The 20,641-nt window shown below is 34.7% G+C and overlaps 1 protein-coding gene across 2 annotated transcripts in view; it reads right to left on the reverse strand.

The window, feature by feature from the left end:
• Nucleotides 1-17,152: 17,152 nt before the first annotated feature.
• Nucleotides 17,153-20,641, reverse strand: part of LOC149823497 (uncharacterized) — a 31,543-nt gene continuing 28,054 nt past the window's right edge. For both annotated transcript variants that reach the window (XM_090018873.1, XM_090018874.1), the window contains exon 4: nucleotides 17,153-17,387. In XM_090018873.1, the coding sequence (XP_089874999.1) occupies nucleotides 17,270-17,387 (118 nt within the window). In that variant the 3' untranslated portion in view covers nucleotides 17,153-17,269. The remainder of the gene's footprint in view (nucleotides 17,388-20,641) is intronic.

Below are 20,641 nucleotides of genomic sequence, written 5' to 3' on the forward strand. Positions count from 1 at the left end.
CCAGCGAAGTAGCTGGGACATTTCATTTAATCATTTAACGACCAGCGAAGTAGCTGGGACATTTCATTTAATCATTTAACGACCAGCGAAGTAGCTGGGACATTTTATTTAATCATTTAACGACCAGCGAAGTAGCTGGGACTTTTCATTTAATCATTTAACGACCAGCGAAGTAGCTGGGACATTTCATTTAATCATTTAACGACCAGCGAAGTAGCTGGGACATTTCATTTAATCATTTAACGACCAGCAAAGTAGCTGGGACATTTCATTTAATCATTTAACGACCAGCGAAGTAGCTGGGACATTTCATTTAATCATTTAACGACCAGCGAAGTAGCTGGGACATTTCATTTAATCATTTAACGACCAGCGAAGTAGCTGGGACATTTCATTTAATTATTTAACGATCAGCGAAGTAGCTGGGACATTTCATTTAATTATTTAACGACCAGCGAAGTAGCTGGGACATTTCATTTAATCATTTAACGACCAGCGAAGTAGCTGGGACATTTCATTTAATCATTTAACGACCAGCGAAGTAGTTGGGACATTTCATTTAATGACCTGATCTAAGTTCGAAACTTTTGAAAGACAATCAGCACGAGGACTGAACTTGATCTTTAGATTTTGAAAATTTAGCAAAATAGCTAGCGCGAACACTAGGTTTTTCAACTGAGAGTCGGGAAGGAGATCGGCCTATTTAAGATATTTAGAGATCGAAGCAAGAAGAATGGCCGGGGTTCCAGGATTATCCCTTATCCCGAAGGGAAAATAGAATAGACATTTTGAAGAGAATTTAGAAAAAAAATGATTCAGGTTTATCCCTTAACCTGAAGGGGAAATGGAATAGACATTTGATGAGAATTTAGGAAAAGAATGATTCAGGTTTATCCCTTAACCTGAAGGGGGAAATAGAAGATTTTACGAAGAGATAACCTGAGACTTGAATTTAGAAGGGATATGACAAGATTTAGAATTTATGATCTATGATTTAGATGGACCAGGTATGTGACGAAGAATATAAAAAGAATAAACTTTGAGAAGACAAAAGGATATAGAACTTTGAAAAAAATGTGGAACATTTGAGGAAATTGATTTATTTTTGTAAAAAGAATTCTCACAGGTAGCATGGTTGCCCCTATGAGTGATCTCAGGATTATCCCTTATCCTGAATGGGGAAAAGAATAGAATTTAAGAAGGTGAAGAGAAATTGATATAAATTTAGAAAATCAATAAAGGTTGACAAAACTTGTATTTACAAAAGAATTCTCGTAGGTAGCATTATTGCTCCTACGAGGGGTTTCAGGATTTTCCCTTATCCTGAATGGGAAAAAGAATAGAATTTAAAGAGATTTAATGAAAGGGGATTTGATATAAATCTAAAGAAATCAATAAAGATTGGCAAAACTTGTATTTACAAAAGAATCCTCATAGGTATCGTTATTGCTCCTACGAGGGGTCTCAGGATTTTCCCTTATCCTGAATGGGAGCACCTCGGACAACGAGGGTCAGGTTTATCCCTTAACCTGAGCGGGAAATACCTCGGACAACGAGGGTCAGGTTTTTCCCTTAACCTGAGGGGGAACACCTTGGACAACGAGGGTCAGGTTTATCCCTTAACCTGAAAGGGTAACACCTCGGACAACGAGGGTCAGGTTTATCCCTTAACCTGAAAGGGTAAACAAGATTTAGAAAATACCTCATGGAAAAGAGGCATCAGGTTTATCCCTTAACCTGAAAGGGAACTAGAAGATTTGATAAAATTTAATAGAATTGAGGGAAAAACTTGGTAAAACTTGATAAAATTGATGTAAACATAAAAATATGAATAAAATGAATGAAACTGATAAAGATATCCAAATTAGCTAAAAATTTGTAAGATTTAAGAGAAAAAGGAGTTTTTCTGATCCTGCCTGCATATGTGATCTTTGGAAGGAAAATGTTTATTTAAAAGATAAATGAGAAATCATTTTGGGAGGAAAATTCATTTGTAAGAAGAACGGTCAGCGCGAGATCTGATCCTTTAAAAAGGAGAATCATCATGAGAGATCATCATGAGGTTTGATTTCGAGGATAGTGGTTTAAAAACCAGTTTTGAAAGAGAAAACAAACATGAGGTGATGATTTTGAAGACAAATGGTTTTCAAAACCTAATTTGAAAAAGGAGAATCAACATGTTAGTTTATTTAAAAGGGATTTAGATCAAAATATTTGAATCTTTTGAAGACTTTTTAGAAGAAATTTTATGATTTTGAAAATCCTCATAGGCAATATTCTCATGATGGAGGAAAACAAATTTTGAAAATAGATGACAAGGATTTAAAATTTTGAAAAATAGCAGGCAGGATCAAAAAGATTTTGAAGAAATCAGAAAGAAAAGGCAATACACCTGGGTTTTTAAAAGAGGAAATTTTGAATAATATATACCCAGGGTTTTGGAAAATATAAGGAAGATATATACATATATAATATCATTCAATCATAGACATACAAGCAAGGATGCACAAATAGCATTCCCTAAAGCTGACTCTATATGCAATATTTGAAATGGCTGATAGGACCTTAATCCTAACTCTAAGATTTAGATCATTTGATTCCAATCAAGGTAAGCCGATATACTCAAGCCGAAGCTCGAAGTACGTGGCATATAAAGATATCTCTCCGGTTCTAAGGTAAAAGGCTTCCCAACATCCTTAAGCACCTACCGATATACCTCGGACTATGGCACTTAGGTACATGGTAGGGGGGCGTGAACCCAAATAAGTGGTTCAGTTGTGAGGCTCTCTCCCGAACTATGGTTCAGTGAGACAGCCTAGCAACGTGAAGACCGGGACAATATAGGTAGGGATGTTTTCAAAATATGATCAACATGGAAGAAATCAGATGGCTCTAATGCAAGTCCTAAAGAGATAGATTTAAATGAGAAGAAGCATATACTTGCATACATTGTTTGCATTCAATCCCTAAAATTGAGGAGAGTTGTATTTAAGACCTAAATCTAATGTGAACATGGATATAATCTCCTCAATATGGTCCTACCAAACCATACTTAGATCCTATATGCAATGATGTCAGCTTAGGACAGAGTCTAGGCTCCTAAGTTTTGCACGGAAATGAAGCTGACATAGAAGAATAAAGACTTAGAGAATATTAAAGCAAAGCAAAGGCATAATTCGACCAGACGGAGACGGGTCCCATCACGGTCGCCAAACCTGTGATCATCGCAAAATTTTTCCTCTCTTGTGGTTTCTCTCTCTTCCTTCTCTTTTCCTTTTCTAACCTCTATTTTCCTCCTTTTTGAAGGGAGAAAAATAAAAGAAAGAAAAGAGAGAGAGAAGAGAAAAGAAAGAAAGAGAGAGAGAAGAGGAACTCTTTTGCGCGGTCTCACTTGACCTTGATTTGAAAAATATTTAGAAATTTAACTCGCCTCCGTTTTGAAATATTGCGGGAAAAAATGGAGAGACGGGATTCGCTCGTCGGTACGAGGTTCGACCGTTCCTGGCGCCTTTACCAGGGGTAATCGAATTTGCATAAAAACATATAAACTATGCATCTTTTGAACCTTGATCTATAAATTTGCCTTAAATTTACCGAATTCTTAACTCTGCCTTACTGGTACAGAGCTCACAGAAATTTTTTGGCTCCATGAACAGAGCTGAAATTTCTACAGTATATAGAAAATTTTGTTAGTTGTTCGTAGCCGCAAACCGTTCGTAAAAAAAAATTTGTATGAGGGAGTTAAAAATGTTTTATTACGGACCTATCATCTTTTGTTCTGACTGTCACAGGGACATGCTTAGTTCTTGAAACGAGCCCAAAATTTCACAGATGTAAAATTTCGTTAGCTTTCCAACGCAATAATCTGTTTGTTATAACTCTTCCGAACGAGGGAGAAACAACCATTTTACTAGTCAGAGGTCATGCTTGAAACCTGAAATTCCGAGATTTTGCATTCGGGTGAGCCAAACCGAGTTACTCGAATCCCGAAATAATTCAAAAGAAATAGGCAATATGCATGAAATAAAATTCAGAAAAATCCACAATATTCACAGTAGATTGAACAAATCATATTCTATCAAAAATTATCAAATATTGCATGAATCAACCTACGAAATTTACTTTCTTGATGAATTTATCGTTTTCTTTTCTAAGAAACCTAATTTTGCTAAAATTGCAATATCCCAGAATTTCGACCATAGAAAACTCTGAAATTTTTACAGTATGCCTACAATAACATATTCTACCAACCCAAATCAATATTTCTAAGAAAATCATAGCATAAATCGAATATTAGCTATTTTCACAAATTTATTTTCTGAGAAACCGATTTTTATGAAAAACTCTGATTTTAAAAGGGGTTTTCTGTAATATCCAAAAATTTCTAAGTTCTTTTCTATAGCATTGTGAAATGTCTTGAATTTCGTGCTAATATAGAACCCTAATTTCTTTAAAAAATTAATGTTCGAGTATATTTGTAAGGCTTAGGGGGTTTAATAAGGTTGAATTGTAGTAAATATAAACCCTACACGGTTTGAATAATTGAGAAAACCCTAAGTGATGCCTAATTGAAAATGTCTCTCTTAAAAAGAAAATGTTGAATTTTCTTTAAGTAAAGTTAATTAAATAATGTGAATTAACAAAAGTAGGTTGTGAACATATACATATTAATATGATTAATAAGTTGTAATTAGTGGATAATTAATGTCTTTACATTTTATATGATTTGTGATTGTATAAAACAAAAACGATTTTTGTTGGAATTCTATGGTTATTTAATTATAGTTTAATAAAATAGATTTTTGTTATAAATTAAACCCATTTTATTAGTTTAGTAGGAGCCAATAGGTGGGCCGTCCCATCCTATGTGGCATCTTACTTTAAATTTATTTTGAAATTTAAAAGTCTAGTGAATTTTAAGTTTATTTAAAACTTGAAAATCAAAGTGGAGATCAAGGGCTCCAAATTGAGTTTCATTAAAGTGATCAAGGGCTGGAATTAATTCCATCCCATAACCTAACTTAGAGAGGGTTATAAAACCCTCCCATAGCCCACGCCCTCCTCATTTTGGGCTGGAAAAATTTGAGAGCTTCTCTCTCCCCCAAAAACCCTCTTCTCTCTCTCCTCTCTTTCCCTTCCCTATTCTCTTCTTTTTAGGGTTTCTTTTGGTTCTTGAGTGCAAGATCCAGACCTCAAGGTGTGTGGAGAGGGATCTAAGGTCCTCACCTTACTGGAAGGAGGATCTGATCGGTGGATCGAGCAAAAAGAGTCATTAATCCATCAAGAAATACATTTTTTTCAACAAAAGGTAGGGTTTCTATGCTTTTCTTGCAAGAACGGAGTTCTTGACATGGATTTTGATGTTTTTTCATGAGTTTAGATCATGATCAAATCCTCCTAACCGTGGGTTTGACTCATATCTAATGATCCATGGCAAAAACACATTTTCCCCTAAAGAAAACCATTTTTGAAATCAGGTTTATCATAAAAATCGATTTCTTAGAAATAGATTTGTAAAATATATTTGTATTTGATTTATTCCATGATTTTTATGCAAATATTAGTTTGGATTGATAGATTCTGAATTGTTCCATCTACTGTGAATATTTTAGCATTTTTGGAATTTTATTTCATGTGTATTTCCTATTTTTTTAATTTTTCTTGGGATTCGGGTGACTCGGTTTGATTCACCCAAATGCAAATCTCGAAATTCCAGGTTTTCTACTTGACCTCCGTTCAGTAAAATGGTTGTTTCTCCCTCGTCCGGAGGAGTTTTGATGAACAGATTGTTGCGTTGGAAAGATAAATCTATTGTGCATCTATTGTAGAAATTTGGGATTTGTTCATAGAACGAGTATGTCTCTATGACAGTCGAAACAAAAACTGATAGGTCTGTAGTAAAATATGCATAACTTTCTCATACGGAAAAGTTTTTACAAACGGTTTATGGCTATGGATAGCTGACAACAATTCCTATATACTGTAAAAAATTTATCTTTGTTCATAGAGCCAAAAATTTTCTGTGAGCTTTGTACCAGTCGGACAGAGTTAAGAAATTGGAAAAAAATTAGGGCAAATTCATAAATCAAGGCTCAAAGGATGCATAGTATATATGTTTTTATTCAATTTCTTTAAAAAATTAGTATGCATTATGTGAATGATTATGCAGGTCTGATTTTTTGCAATCTTATATGATTATGTCATGAATTGTAAATGGAAGGTTACACATTAAAGATTTAGGATCAAAAGGTCCAATGAATACAAGTTTATGTTTTAAATTCTAAAAAATGTGTTGACTACATGTATGTTCATGATATCGTGATGATATGATTGTTTCATTGATATGGATGTTCATATATATTCTCTTTGTTGCATTAGCCATGTACATGCATATGCCTTATGATATGTGAAAATGAATAAGATATTTATGCTACGCATGTGTTCAAGTGTCTATTACAAGTTTAATTAAGTGATTTTATCCAATGCTTTATAAGAATGCATCCATGACCATAAAGTGGTTTAAGTTTAATGTTGCATAAAAAGTATGACTGTAATCAAGTAATCATATGACATTAAAACCCAAGATATTTGCTGGGAGAGTAGAAAATGATACAAAACTTCATGGGACAAGTCTGTTATGGGCACGGAAGGTTGCTCCTCCTCTCCCACGATTTTAGGGGGGAAACCTCTGCATTAGACTGCAGCGTAGAGGTTATTGTACTCATGAGAAAAAACTGATGCATCGGGTTGAAAGGTATTGGGAATCTCTCTCGTATTAACGTCCCTCACTCCGTCTTAGTGAATGGACCTGACCAGGCTAAAGCCACCCCTGTATGTAAAACACGTCCTGTGTCATGGTCCTGATCTGAAAATGTTTGCATGTGTCGTATCAGCAGGGCTAAGAAGTGATAACTTAAATGGTGTGTGCATTAATTTGGCATTGCATGCATCATCTAATTAAGAAAATGTAACTAAAGATAAGAAAAAAGAGCTTCTGCATATGGTAAGTCATTCATATTATCTGTTCATGCATGGTGTATTTTAAATGTATGGATTTATGTTTTTCTGTTATATATGAAAATTCTAAACATGCATGAGTTGTTGTATGATTGTTTAAGTTAAATTAAATGTTAAACCATGAAATTTCTATTGAAATCTTTGTCTTGTTATTCTGTCTTACAAGTTTAGCATATTTACTCTACTGAGACATGTTGTCTGACCCTATATGGTTTAATATTTTTCAGGTAATGAGTAGGTACTTACGTGCGAAGGCGGAAGGTTGCGACGGGGACTGAGCCTACCTTTCCTCTGCTTCATGAATTCTGAACTCTGATTTTTACTTTAATTCAATTCAAGGACAAATGTGATTAATTTGGATATTTGTGAAGCCTAAATATTATTTCATGCATAGTTAATTAGTTGTTAAAGTTTAAATTCTATAATTGTATGGTTGCAAGCATTCATCTAAAGTAGCACGCCAAGTTTTATGCCCAATGTGTTTTCCCACTGTTAACTGCTAAAAGATTTAAATGTATTTCAAAAAAAAAATCCACCAATTTCAGGTTATAAAAATTGGGGTGTTACATTTTCTTTGGGAGAAAATGTGTTTTTGCCATGGATCATTAGATCTGAGTCAAACCCACAGTTAGGATGGTTTGATCATGGTTTAAACTCATGAAAAAATGTAAAAACCCATGCCAAGAACTCCGTTCTTGCAAGAAAAGCATAGATACCCTACCTCTTGTTGAAAAAATGTGTTTCTTGATGGATTAATGGGTCTTCTTGCATGATCCGACCGATCATCTCCTTCTTCAAGCAAGAGGAGGGTCTTAGATAACCTCAATACACCCTTGAGGTTTGGATCTTGCACTCAAGAAGCAAAAAGAAACCCTAAAGAAAAAGGAAAAGAGAAGGGAAAGAGAGGAGAAAGAGAAGAGGGTTTTGGGGGGAGAGAGAAAGAGCTCTAAAAAAAATTCAACCACAATAAGGGGGGGCGTGAATTAGGAGAGGGATTTATAGCCTCTCTTGAATTAGGTCATGGGCTGGAATAAATCTCAACCCTTGATCAAACTCAAGAGAAGTCATTGGAGCCATTGATCTCCACTTGACTACCCAAGCTTTAAATAAGCTTGAATTTCATCATTTTTTTTTCAATTTAAAACTTGAAGTAGGATGCCACATAAGATGAGATGGCCCATCTATGGACTCCTACTGGACTATAAAATGTGGTTAATTTATGACAAATTTATTCTATTAAATTATAATTAACTAATTATTAATTTCCAATTAATATCGATTTTGTTCTATATAACCACAAATCATGTGAAAATATAAAGGCATTGAGTATATGCTAATTCCAACTTATTAAGCATGTTAATATGTATATATTTTTACAATCTACTTTTGTTAATTCACTTCATTCAAATAAATTTTCTTAAAGAAAAATCATTTTTTTCTTTTTAAGAGAAACATTTTCATATAGCCATCACTTAGGATTTTCTCTAATATCCAAAACATGTAGGGTTTATATTTACTATATTTTAACATAATTAAACCCCCTAAACCTTACTAATATACTCAAACATTCATTTTTAAAGAAATCATGATTGTATATTGGCACGAAATTCAAGAAATTTCATAATATTATAGAAGAAGAACTTAGGAATTTTTCGAATATTACACTTGGGGAGGTGGTTGTAACATATAATGATGCAGTTAAATTTATATGTTGTGCAGGTTAGCAATGACTAAAATTTGTAAGACAAGAAAGCCCCTACCGTTGGAGAAATTATCCGCCAGTCCAATATATATAAGCGTTATGAAATATACCAAAATATAATTAAGATTGAGAATGATAAAGACAGAGACAAAGCATCAGAATTGTATAATGCAGACCCTAATTCATCTGATATTGAAGATGAAAAGCAAAGAAAGAAGGATCAGGAAGAACTAAAGATGAAGAAGAAGAAGGAGGAGGAGGATAACAAAGAGAAGGAAAAGCAAAGGAAGGAGGAGGAGGAGAATGAAAAGCAAAGGAAGAAAAGGCAAATGAAGAAGGAGGAGGAGTAGTAGAGGGAAAGGCAAAGGAAGAATAAGGAGAAAGAGGAAGAGAAGGAAAGGCAATTGAAGGAGAAGGAGGAGGAGGAGGAGGAAGAGAGGGAAAGGCAAAGGAAGAATAAGGAGAAGGATGAAGAGAAGGAAAGGCAATTGAAGAAGAAAAAGGAAAAAGAGGAATAGAAGGAAAGGCAGATGATCAAGATAGAAGAGGAAAGACAAAGGAAGAAGCATCAGGATGAGGAAGAGAAGGAAAGGTAAAGGAAGGAGAAGGAGGACGAGGAAGAAAAGGAAAGGCAAAGAAAGAAGAAGGAGGACGAAGAAGAGAATGAAAGGCAAAGGAAGGAGAAAGAGGACAAGGAAGAGAAGGAAAGGCAAAGGAAGGAGAAGGAGGACAAGGAAGATAAGGAAAGAGAAAGGAAGAAACAGTAGGAGGAAGAGAAGGAAAGGGAAAGAAAAAAAGCAGGAGAAGGAAGAGAGGAAAGGGAAAGGAAGAAAGAAGTAGAAAAGTATAGGAGGGAGGCAAAGGAGTGAAGGAAGAAAGAAGTAGAAAAGCAAAGGAGGGAGACGACAGAGCGAAGAAGCAACAAGAAAGGCAGCGGAGGAGGAGAGAATGAATAGGGAACAAGAAAGATAAAGGAGGGAGGAGGAGGAGCGAATGATGGAGCAACAAGAAAGGCAGAGGATGGAGGTAGGGGATAAAGAGGAGAAAAGTAATACCAAGGTACATAAATCACTCTTGTCTATCATGATTTATTGTGATACATATTATTATGTATAGCGATTATTGTGATAGTGATTAATGTGATAGTGATTACTATGTATAGCGATTACTATGTATAGTGATTATTGTGACCTATGTATAGTGATTACCATAATAACGCTTAGTACGTATAGCGATGACATAACGATTTACTGTGATAGGTATTATTATGTATAGCAATTACTATGATAGTGATTACTATGTATAGTGATTACTGTGATAGTGATTACTATATATAGCGATTACTATATTTAGCGATTATTATGTATAGCAATTAATGTGATAGTGATTACTATGTATAGTGATTACTATGATAACGATTATTGTGACCTATGTATAGTGATTACCATAATAACGATTAGTATGTATAGTCATTATGTAACGATTTACTTTGATAGGTATTATTATGTATAGTGATTACTATGTATAGCGATTACTGTGATAGTGATTACTGTGGTAGCGATTACTATATATAGCGATTACTGTAATAGCGATTACTATGTATAGCGATTACTGTGACCTATGTATAGCGATTACTGTAATAGCGATTAGTACGTAAAGTGATTTCTTTGATATTGATTATTGTATATATGATTATAGTGATAGCGAGTATACAACGATTATTATATATAGCAATTATTTTGTACAATGATATATAGAAGTACAAATAGGACTAATTGTGATTTGATACGAATAATATATTATTTTGTGTTATAGGGAGGTGAGTAAAGAAGTAGAGCACCAGGTGAAAAGCTTAGAGGGCGGTGTCAGTGGCCTGTAGTTCTATCGTGATATGGACAATTGAGTAAATATCAGAAGGATCGTTTACAAAATATGCACTTTGGTGGCATTATTTTAAAACGTGCTGGAACACCATGACCCACTTGGTCAATAAGTGGAATCATAAGACGAACAAATTCCAGTTTGATGGTTTTGAGATCACCATGACCCTAGAAGATGTGGCACGGATTATGGGTCTTAAGTGTCATAGAAGTATTGTCTTAGCACGGGATTAAAACTATAACGCAATGGACAAGTGCACGGCCCTTCTAGGAATATCGATGGAGGATTAGGGTCAATGTATTTCTGGTGGAAGCAATTCCACATCGATGAAAGTTTTTTCTTTTCGTAATAAATGGAAAGGTCGATCCGCTATATGTGTATCTGAAAGAGCTAACCAAGAGTTGCATAGCTTCCTTCTTTATTTTTTTAGACTTATTTTATTTTTGGATTTGTCTAGTTCAAGGTTAAGTTACCTATGGTTGCAGTTCTTGGAAGACTTAGATGAAGTTGACAAGTATGCATGGGGTGTTGCTATGCTCGATCACTTGTACAGTCAACTTTATCGTGCGAGTAAGAGTACAAAAATTGTTGGAGGGTTTTGCTCATTTGTCTAGGTAATTGTTTATCACATATTTGGTAGTTGTAGACTAATATCGTTGAAGGTTATAGTTTTACTAATATATTGTTTTTGTAGGTCTGGGCGTGGGAGCATATTGTCGCCTTGCATCCTCTGTGTGGCCCTGCGATTTGTGGTTTTCCCAAGATCGGCCGGTGGGCTACAATAAATGTCAAGGAGGATAATGCTAAGTTTATTTTAGATGGTCTGCAATTAAATGAAGTAAATGGTTTAAAATTGTTTATAATCGTTTTAGCATTTATCATTCATTAGTATAAATCGTTGAAATGTTTAGCATTCTTAAGTAATCATCGCTGCATGATTTTGTCTTTGTTAGTACAAATTGTTATCGCATTAGCATTTAGCATTCTTTAGTATAAATCATTCTAATGTTTAACATTCTTAAGTAATGATCATTGCAGGATTTTGTATTCCTTAGTACAAATCGTTATCGCTTTAGCATTTAACTTTCATTAGTGTAAATCGTTGAAATGTTTAGCATTCTTAAGTAATCATCGCTGCAGGATTTTGTCTTCATTAGTATAAATCGTTATCGCATTAGCATTTAGCATTCATTAGTATAAATCATTCTAATGGTTAGCATTCTTAAGTAATGATTGTTGCAGAATTTTGTATTTTTTAGTATAAATCGTTATCGCTTTAGCATTTAACTTTCATTAGTGTAAATCGTTGTAATCTTTAGCATTCTTAAGTAATGATCGTTGCAGAATTTTATCTTCGTTAATATAAAGTGTTATCGCTTTAGCATTTAGTTTTCATTATTGTAAATTGTTGTAATATGTAGCATTCATTAGTGTAAATCATTTTAATACAAATCACTCATTAATAACAATCGTTGTAATATATTTAGCACTCATTATTATAAATTGTTTTAATATTTAGCATTCATTAGCATGAATAATTATGTCTATACCTAAACCACAATCTCCAATGTACAGGTTGTATGGAGACTGTATGGAGATGGGAAGGACGAAGACCAAGAGGTTATTGTTGAGGCTATGAGATTGTCTGACTGCGATATTTGGTTGTTTAGAAAATATGAAGCCGAGTTACAGCATGGTAGTCGAGTTCTCCTACAGGCTGGCTTGAGATAGTCTACCTCAAAGTAGCCTATGGAAGTGAGAAGGAAGATGAATAATGGTGGGGCTAGGAACGTAAATTGGCACGAATGCTTAAGAAAATAATTGAATAGCTGGAACAAAGGAGGTGTTTGTGCCATAGCAAATGATTATAAAGAACAACAATATGACCCCAACTATTTTAAAAAATATTAGGAACCCATGTGTCAAAATCTGGAGATTAAGAAGAAACAACGTAGAAATATTGGGAACCCATGCATCCCTCTTGTCCCCCAGCATGTCGTCTCCTAGCATAGAAAAAATGTTCATTGTGTCCATTCGGCTACAACTATGATTCCCTCAGTTGCAGTACACGATGAGAAGTCAACACAACTCACAAAAAAGAAGGTAGTCTATGCCATAAGGTTAGAGATGTTGGAGAGAGAGAATAAGAAGTTACGAAAGCAGGTACAAAATTTGGGAAGACAAATACGATCACAATATGATACACTAGTAGAGATTATTACCAGTGGTTTTAATAAGATCGAGAGAACCAAGAGGCCACCAAGGAAAAGAAACAGACGATTTGTATGTCATAGTCCATCTGAGTCGTCAAGTGCCACTAAATAAACATTATATGATTTTTGTATTTCGATAATTATTTATTGTAATTCTATAATTCTTTTTTGTAATGTGACATTCTATAAATGTATAATTCTTTGTTTAATAAGTGTAACACACAAGTGCCACTGAACAAATCATTGCAATGTTTGGCCTTCATAAAAAAAATTTGAAGAAGCGTTTAGCATTGTGTATTGTGAAAAATATGAATTACTTTTATGAGTTGTCTTCCTATTTTGATTTACATATTGATTGATAAAAGGCTGAAATGATTTATACGTATAAAGGCTACATGCTATCGCGATTTGCTTTATACCGATTCGCTTGCAACTAGTTATAATTCTTTGTTTTAACATAACATTCAATAATTATATAGTTCTTTCTATAACAGATCGCGATTTATTTTTTATAGAAGAAGTGTTTTATCATGATCTGTACAGCCACAGACATAAAGCGAAAATGATTTGTCCTATCATGATTTGCATTTACGAGCTTTGTCTATGTGAATGATATGTCCTATCGTGATTTACATAATGACTGATTCATAAAAGGCAAAAAGAAAAAACAATAAACAAATCGACACGATGTTTAGACTTAGTAAAGTATAAATCGAGGTAACTTTAACGATACAAATCGAGGTAACTTCATAAATATAAATCAATTTCGTTCACAAAGACATGTCGTTATCGTGGCAACTTCATAACTACAAATTGATATGATTTATAACCATATTTATTTACAAAAAATATATGTATTTAGTTACAATACATCATGACCAATGGTTTAGCTTAGATACAATACATGACCACCATGGATATGGAATGAGTTTAGACTCAGATCAAGGTTTAGACTGGACCTATAAGAGATTTGGATCTATTTAAGACCCAAATAAATCTCCTCTAATGTAAAAAGTATTTTAGATCCATTTAGAGGTCAAATTTGATCCTACTAAGAAAATAAGATATTGAATCTACTTGAAGACTCAATTAGATCCCATTATGTAAATCAACATTTGGATCTATTTGGAGATCCAATTGGATTCTAATAAGTAAATAAGGCTTTTGGATTTACTTGAGACCTAAATGGATCTCATGAGGGTAAAATGAATTTGTTTGGATCTGAATTCAATTCGAGACCCAAATAGATCCTACTTAAGAAAACAAGATTTGGATTCACTTATGATCTAAATAAATTTTTTTAGTATAGTGTGAATTTCATAAGAATATAATAAGTTTTGGATCTATCTAAATTCCGAATGGATCTTACTTAAATAAATAGAATTTGGGTTCATTTGAGACCCAAATAAATTTAATATATATATATATATAGATATATATATATATATATATATATATATATATATATATATATATATATATATATATATATATAATAGTTTTGATTGGGTTTGGATTTGATGAGAGTTAAATGGGTCTCACAACCAACCCAATCCAATCACTCCCCCACCTAAACCCATCAATTCAATTGAATACATCCCATCCCACCAAATCCATTTGAATATCCTATTGCGATTTGCCTTTGCGAGCTTTGTCTATGTGAACGATATGTCCTATCACGATTTACACAATGACTGATTCATAAAAGGCAAAAAAGAAAAATAATAAACAAATTGACACGATGTTTAAACTTAGTAAAGTACAAATTGAGGTAACTTCATAAATACAAATCGATTTATAACTTGATACTGATTTAAGTTTTATATTAAAATAATATTTTAGTAACAGTTGCAAATCGATATGAGTAAATCATGATATTATATATCGATATTGTTCATAAAGATATATCGCTATCGCGTAACTTCATAAATACAAATCGATGTGATTTACAACCATATCCATTTACAAACAATATGAGTATTTAGTTACAATACATCATGACCAACAGTTTGACCATGAAACAATTTGTATTATGAAGATCTTATCTCGATATTCTATTTTCTATAGCATTTTGCAAATGAAACAACATTTTTTAATTTATGCGCAATTTTATTTATTTGTTTATTATATACTTTACACACGCTTTTTGAAAACGAGCAGGATGTGAAATGATGTTTTCTTTATAAATGAGTGACATGTCACACAAGTTCAAGAGGGTGTTGCTTCATTTTGCTTCGTGAGTAAGGAACAGACGAACTGATGTTTCCTTTATAAACGGCGTATTCGGGGGTCAAACATATAACCTGCTTTGTCACAAAGGAGGTATCAATGGCGAGGAAGGAGACAACGACAGCTACACGGCCAGTGACGGTGAATCAGGCATATATTTTATAAATGTGACAGATCATATATTCGATTTGTCATTTTTCTAGCATATATTCAATTTCAAAAAATATACCTTTTAAAAAAACTCTCAGCTAAAAAGTCTTTCATTTGGAAGGGTGAGTGGCATCACTTTTCCTACATTTTTCTTGCTTCCAAACGTGCCCATAGACAATTAGACATGAGTTGTCAGTTGTTTGGAAACTTACACATGTTGCTAACCCTCAATCCGTACTTTGTAGCAGCGTTGCTAACATTGGTCTCAACAATATTTTTTGCAAAGCAGCTTATTGAGATAACTTTTTGTCCCTCGGATACAACCGAGACGTCTGAATTTTATGAATAAAACAAGCAAGATAATGTAAGATTATCCCTTAGTAATGTTTTAGGAGTAATAGAAAAAAATAATAAATAAATAACAAAAAATAAAAAATTACGTCTAAAATCATGCACAATAACAAAATATCCTGAACATATCAATGAAGCTTCTAAAATAGTTCTGTTGGAAATATTAAGAATATTTTGCCCATGATATTTGACTTACATAGCCCTACACTTGACCTGCATCAGATCTAAACCACGTGAAGTTAAGATCTGATTCGCTCTCAGGATTTTATTCACTGCCGGCCCAGTGAGCCAAACAAACAAATTAATAAACAAGTAGCCCAATGAGAGCGCATTCTCACTTCAGCCGGACACTTAGAAAGGTAAAAGCTCTTTATCACAAGAGCTACATCATCGATCTGTTGTGGAGAAATGGCGCCGATATATCTTTCAAGGGTTTCCTGGATTCTTTGTCTATCTCGTCGTAACACAATACCCACCAAAGACCGTTTACAATAATTTGGAATCCTAACCGCTGTTTCATTTGCAATTCGGATTACATTTGTTCATTTCTTTTCCCCCAGATGCCGAGGTACGTAACATAAATTACAGCTCACTTTCACACGCAATCTGTGCAATTCAACAATAACTGGTTGCAGCAATATTGGAAACAGACTTCCCATATAATTTGAAAGATGTCATTTGCAATATATGTCAAAAAATAAAAGATCTCATTCGCAATAGCATTTGCCAAAACTAGGCAATCTACTCCAGTAGATTACAACCTGAAAATTGGGCGGCATGTCGTAACAACCTATTAAAGCTGCCCTTGAATCATGATCTGCTCTGCTGCCTACTATTAAACGTTGTTGAATCTTGTAGGTCTTAAGCTAAAATTATGGTCTGATTCCTTCTCAATGGCCGGCAAGGAGAATCAGACACCTCTATTCTCAACTTGCCTCAATTAGATTCCGCTCTAGCATTCGTATTGGTTATGCATCAAGGGACTTATAGGAAGAGCACATTATGCCGGAGACCTACAAGATTCAACAGATTCACTTCTACCAGAATTACACAGCTTTGCTGAGATACCATCCTGGACTGACCTAGGCTCCGGCTGTCTGTCACTTCTAATAATTGCAGTTGGATAACCTGGATCTGATCAGCGGCATCAGGTCTAAAAGGTCTTCCGCCGGAACTTTGGCCCCTTCACATAATTTGCACTCTGGATGCAGGTTCTATACTATGACTCCGTGTACTACCATGTCTTTTACTTCGTTCAAGTATAAACCGCCTGACTGGAATATCAACAATGATTTGATAAGTTAGTTGCTTGTATCTCGTTACCTTAGAGAACAAAGGCATCCAACTGCAGAAAAAAACAGATATGAGAGCGGCACACAAGTTTATGTTCTGCATTTCCCCCGGCTTGATAATAAACAAAAAGGGTTCAAGTTCTGCCGAAAGCCAAGCACACTACGTGTTCAAATGAACGAATGTTATATGGTAGTTGAATGGCTTATTAGGTACTTAGCATTATTAACTCAACCCCAGTTTGATAGGTTAGATGGATGTATGTCCTAGAACCGCAAGCCAAGAAAAAAAATAAAAGAAAAAGAAGAAAAAATGGATGTACAATGCCATCTATGCATATTCTAATCTCATTGAAATATGCCGAGGATACAAAGCAACCAGTTTTCACCTCTCAAAGAGGGTGCTTGCCTTTGAGCATAGTTGTAACCGTCCTGTTTTATTTATACGACCAAAGAGACTGTACATCTGGAGTGGAAAAAAGGCCTCCGATGTGTGGCCTCATTGGTGGGGCGTTTGCTATACGATTTCCCATCTGATGCACAGCCCAGTTGCTCCTGCAAGTCAGCAATAAACCCAAATTTAAGTTTTGTAAATCGAAAGGTCTACCTCTGTGCGTGTGCATGTGCATGTGCATGTGCATGTGCATGTAAGCTTTCTAAATTTATGAAACTGAAAAATATAGGCATGAAATATTATGGTAATATTCATACAACAGGAATTGTTTTCCCAACATTCCAGGAATTGAGAAGATAAGCCTCCAACATTCCAGAAATTGAGAAGATAGTCTCAAACATCCCAGGAATCGAGAAGATAGAAACAGAATTTTTTTGCTAAGTAGGCCCCTACCTTTTATTGCACTATGAACATTACAAAATTTACACTTCCAATCTATCAGGAGGTTTATCTTCTCAAAACCAAACAACCCCATCGTGTAGTTTGCTTAACATGTTACAAATTGTCGGGCTAGGTTTATAGCCTGTAAAAAATAATCGATGAATGGTCGAGGACATTGGACGTGAGAGGTAGAATAATTGATAAAAAAAAAAAAAAAGTTTCTGCAGAGACATCATGCTATTGCACTTAACTCTCAGCAGGATATAGCCATCTATTGTAGATCATGATATTGAGGAGGCTAATAAAGCCAAAGCAGGAGAAACAAGTGTGTCCGTACTACCAGTAAGGTTCAAATATTCCACAGAATTGGTTGCAGTAGATGTCCAGTCACATCGCACAGCAGAAATGTTTTCAGTTCTTAATATGTCTGAACAATAACTAATCAGCCTTAGAACACAATATTGGATAGTCATCACAGAAGCACTCAAAATTAACTACAAGTTCTTGCACCAAATATGAAAACAAAGTCTACTCTTTTCAGATCTTTATGAGAGTCACTACCAGCTATTATTATTAAGTACATGCTCAAGGCTACCAAAGGCCTACCCGATATTCCAGAACATATTGAAGGACATTATAGATTCACTGCCTCAGGAAGGCCCATGTGATTCTCTTTTTGACCACTCACCATCTAAAACCCAGAGTTAGTTAAGAATTTTCACTGAGCAGTCAAAAGCACTGTGGCTCTTCATGGTCTTTGTGTTTCCTCTTTTTCTCAGAAACAGTTTGCTTTCCTTGAATCAAAGATATTCTAGGATGGCAGGATTTCAAGATACAACTGGAATGAGAAGCTTAAATTATGCAAGTACTCCAAAAAAACTCAATCAAAGCAATAATATCCTATCTTAAGATGGCTTGCTATGGTGTTTGGTTCTCCATAAGCATGGGAACGTGATAGTCATTCTTCAAAGAATCTTACACACTGCCATGCTAAATACACAATGGTGCCCGATGCATGCCAGATGGGAACATACGTTGTCTCAGACAATTTCACTAACAGATGGAGGTATTTTACTCGTTAGCAATCTTAAGACCCCTTAACCCCAAGTAATCTCTGCACCAAAAGATATTGATGGCACTGCAACTATAGGACACAATATTCTTCCCTTCGACCTCTAAAGGCACTACCATAACCTACCAGTTCTCAATGAGCTTTATACCAGCGGCTGTATGGATAATGGTGTTTCAAAACTATTCTTTTTATTAAAAACCTCTATCCAGTCCATGACAAATTGGATTATCAATCTGAACAACTAGCGCTAGTTGTGCAGATACCCTCAATTTTTGCAACATTTTCCAGATTGCCAGCTGCCATCTCTCCTAACTTGTCATTTGACCTCTCTCCTACTTTAGTAAAAAAATAGCCAATATTACTGCAACGCCAAAATAAGTTGTAATAAGTTTTGGCATGCAAGCAACAGTTCACAAAAAGACATACATCCTGAACAACAAAATTCTCTAAAAAGATGCCAGATAGTAACAGTATCTCCACAAGTGACTACTGCAGAAAGATGGTTAACTAGTCCTTCATTGGCATGAACTAGAACTTAAGGAGGTAATGCCACTCTAGAAATGATTCTTAAAGGATAATGAACTAGTGGACTATCCCACCATCAAGAGTGCTTGTAAAACGCTTATATCCATGACCATGATAAGTTCCAAGCTGCAGAAAGTTGGTCGACAACATAGGTTAGGTTATCAACAGATTGATAACATCAAAAGCTTGAACCTGTTGCTATCCACTTTCTGCTTCTCCAGAGTCCAGATGATGTAGAATATGGGTAACTGAATAACTGGCTGCAACTGTATCTCATACAACCCAACCAAACCTGGTTTTAGAGTAAAAAGTTTGATGCATGCTCAAACTTTTGGTCCCTTTTTGGTCTTCCAGAAGACACTGATTTAAAAGAAGAAACTTTTATTTGAACCACCTTATCTGCTTAGAGCTAACTTTCCAAAAGGAAAGAACCAAATATCAGATGACCCGACGAACCAAAAGTCACTCATTGAGGATATTTTCAAGGGAAATTATACTAACAGTGCACAGAAAACCCTAGACAACACCAAAACAGAAAATCGTACAACATGCTGTTGTTAAAATATATGTATGTGTATATATACTTATGTATATATACATATATTCATATATTTGTTTTTCAGTGTTGTAATAGTTAAATGCCCTATAGGGACATTTCTGTCTTTTTACATGTAATAAATACTGTTTATTAAAAACAGTATTTTTCTTTTTTATTATTTTTTCTTTTTTATTTTCATACTAATGTAATTAGGGAGACTCCCAACGGTCACAAATGTGACTGTTGGGAGCTTATTAGGGAGCTCCCAAGGGTCTCCTCTCTTGTTTGTTTTGGTGTATAAATAGGGGTCTTCAACTCCTATTCTTTCTATGCTTTTCCCAAGCATATATACAATAAACATTATATTTTTTACTTGCTAGTGTTGCCCTTTGTTGGCTCTTTGTATTGTTCCATAGTGGACTTGTGCTTATGCACTTTTATGCTTGTATTGTGCCTTCGTGTCCATGTATTGTCCACTCTTGGACTTGTATGTGCTTTTGCAGTTTGTTCTTGTAATTCAGCATCCTTCATTACAGCTGTTTCTCATGCCAAGGCAAGACAACCAAAAGGATGTCTAACAAGGTCCTTATCACACTGAAACTGAGGCATGAAAAAGGCAAAGGATTCTCTACTGAGACTAGAACATCACCCCATGTATTTTATTGTCTAGTAACAAACTGCTAGGCTTGTAATACTAGGAGCTCTCAACAGCACAAGGCATGAAGCAAGACACTGTTAAGAACCTATTAAAAGGAAGGAACAAAGATTCTCTAAATTCATTTACTGATGCATATCTTTCCCAATACTTTACTCTGATAAAGCCTTCTATTACCCTATAC

Source organism: Nuphar pumila, chromosome 10 (assembly GCF_984573655.1).
Source record: "Nuphar pumila chromosome 10, dmNupPumi1.hap1.1, whole genome shotgun sequence".
Taxonomy (NCBI): domain Eukaryota; kingdom Viridiplantae; phylum Streptophyta; class Magnoliopsida; order Nymphaeales; family Nymphaeaceae; genus Nuphar; species Nuphar pumila.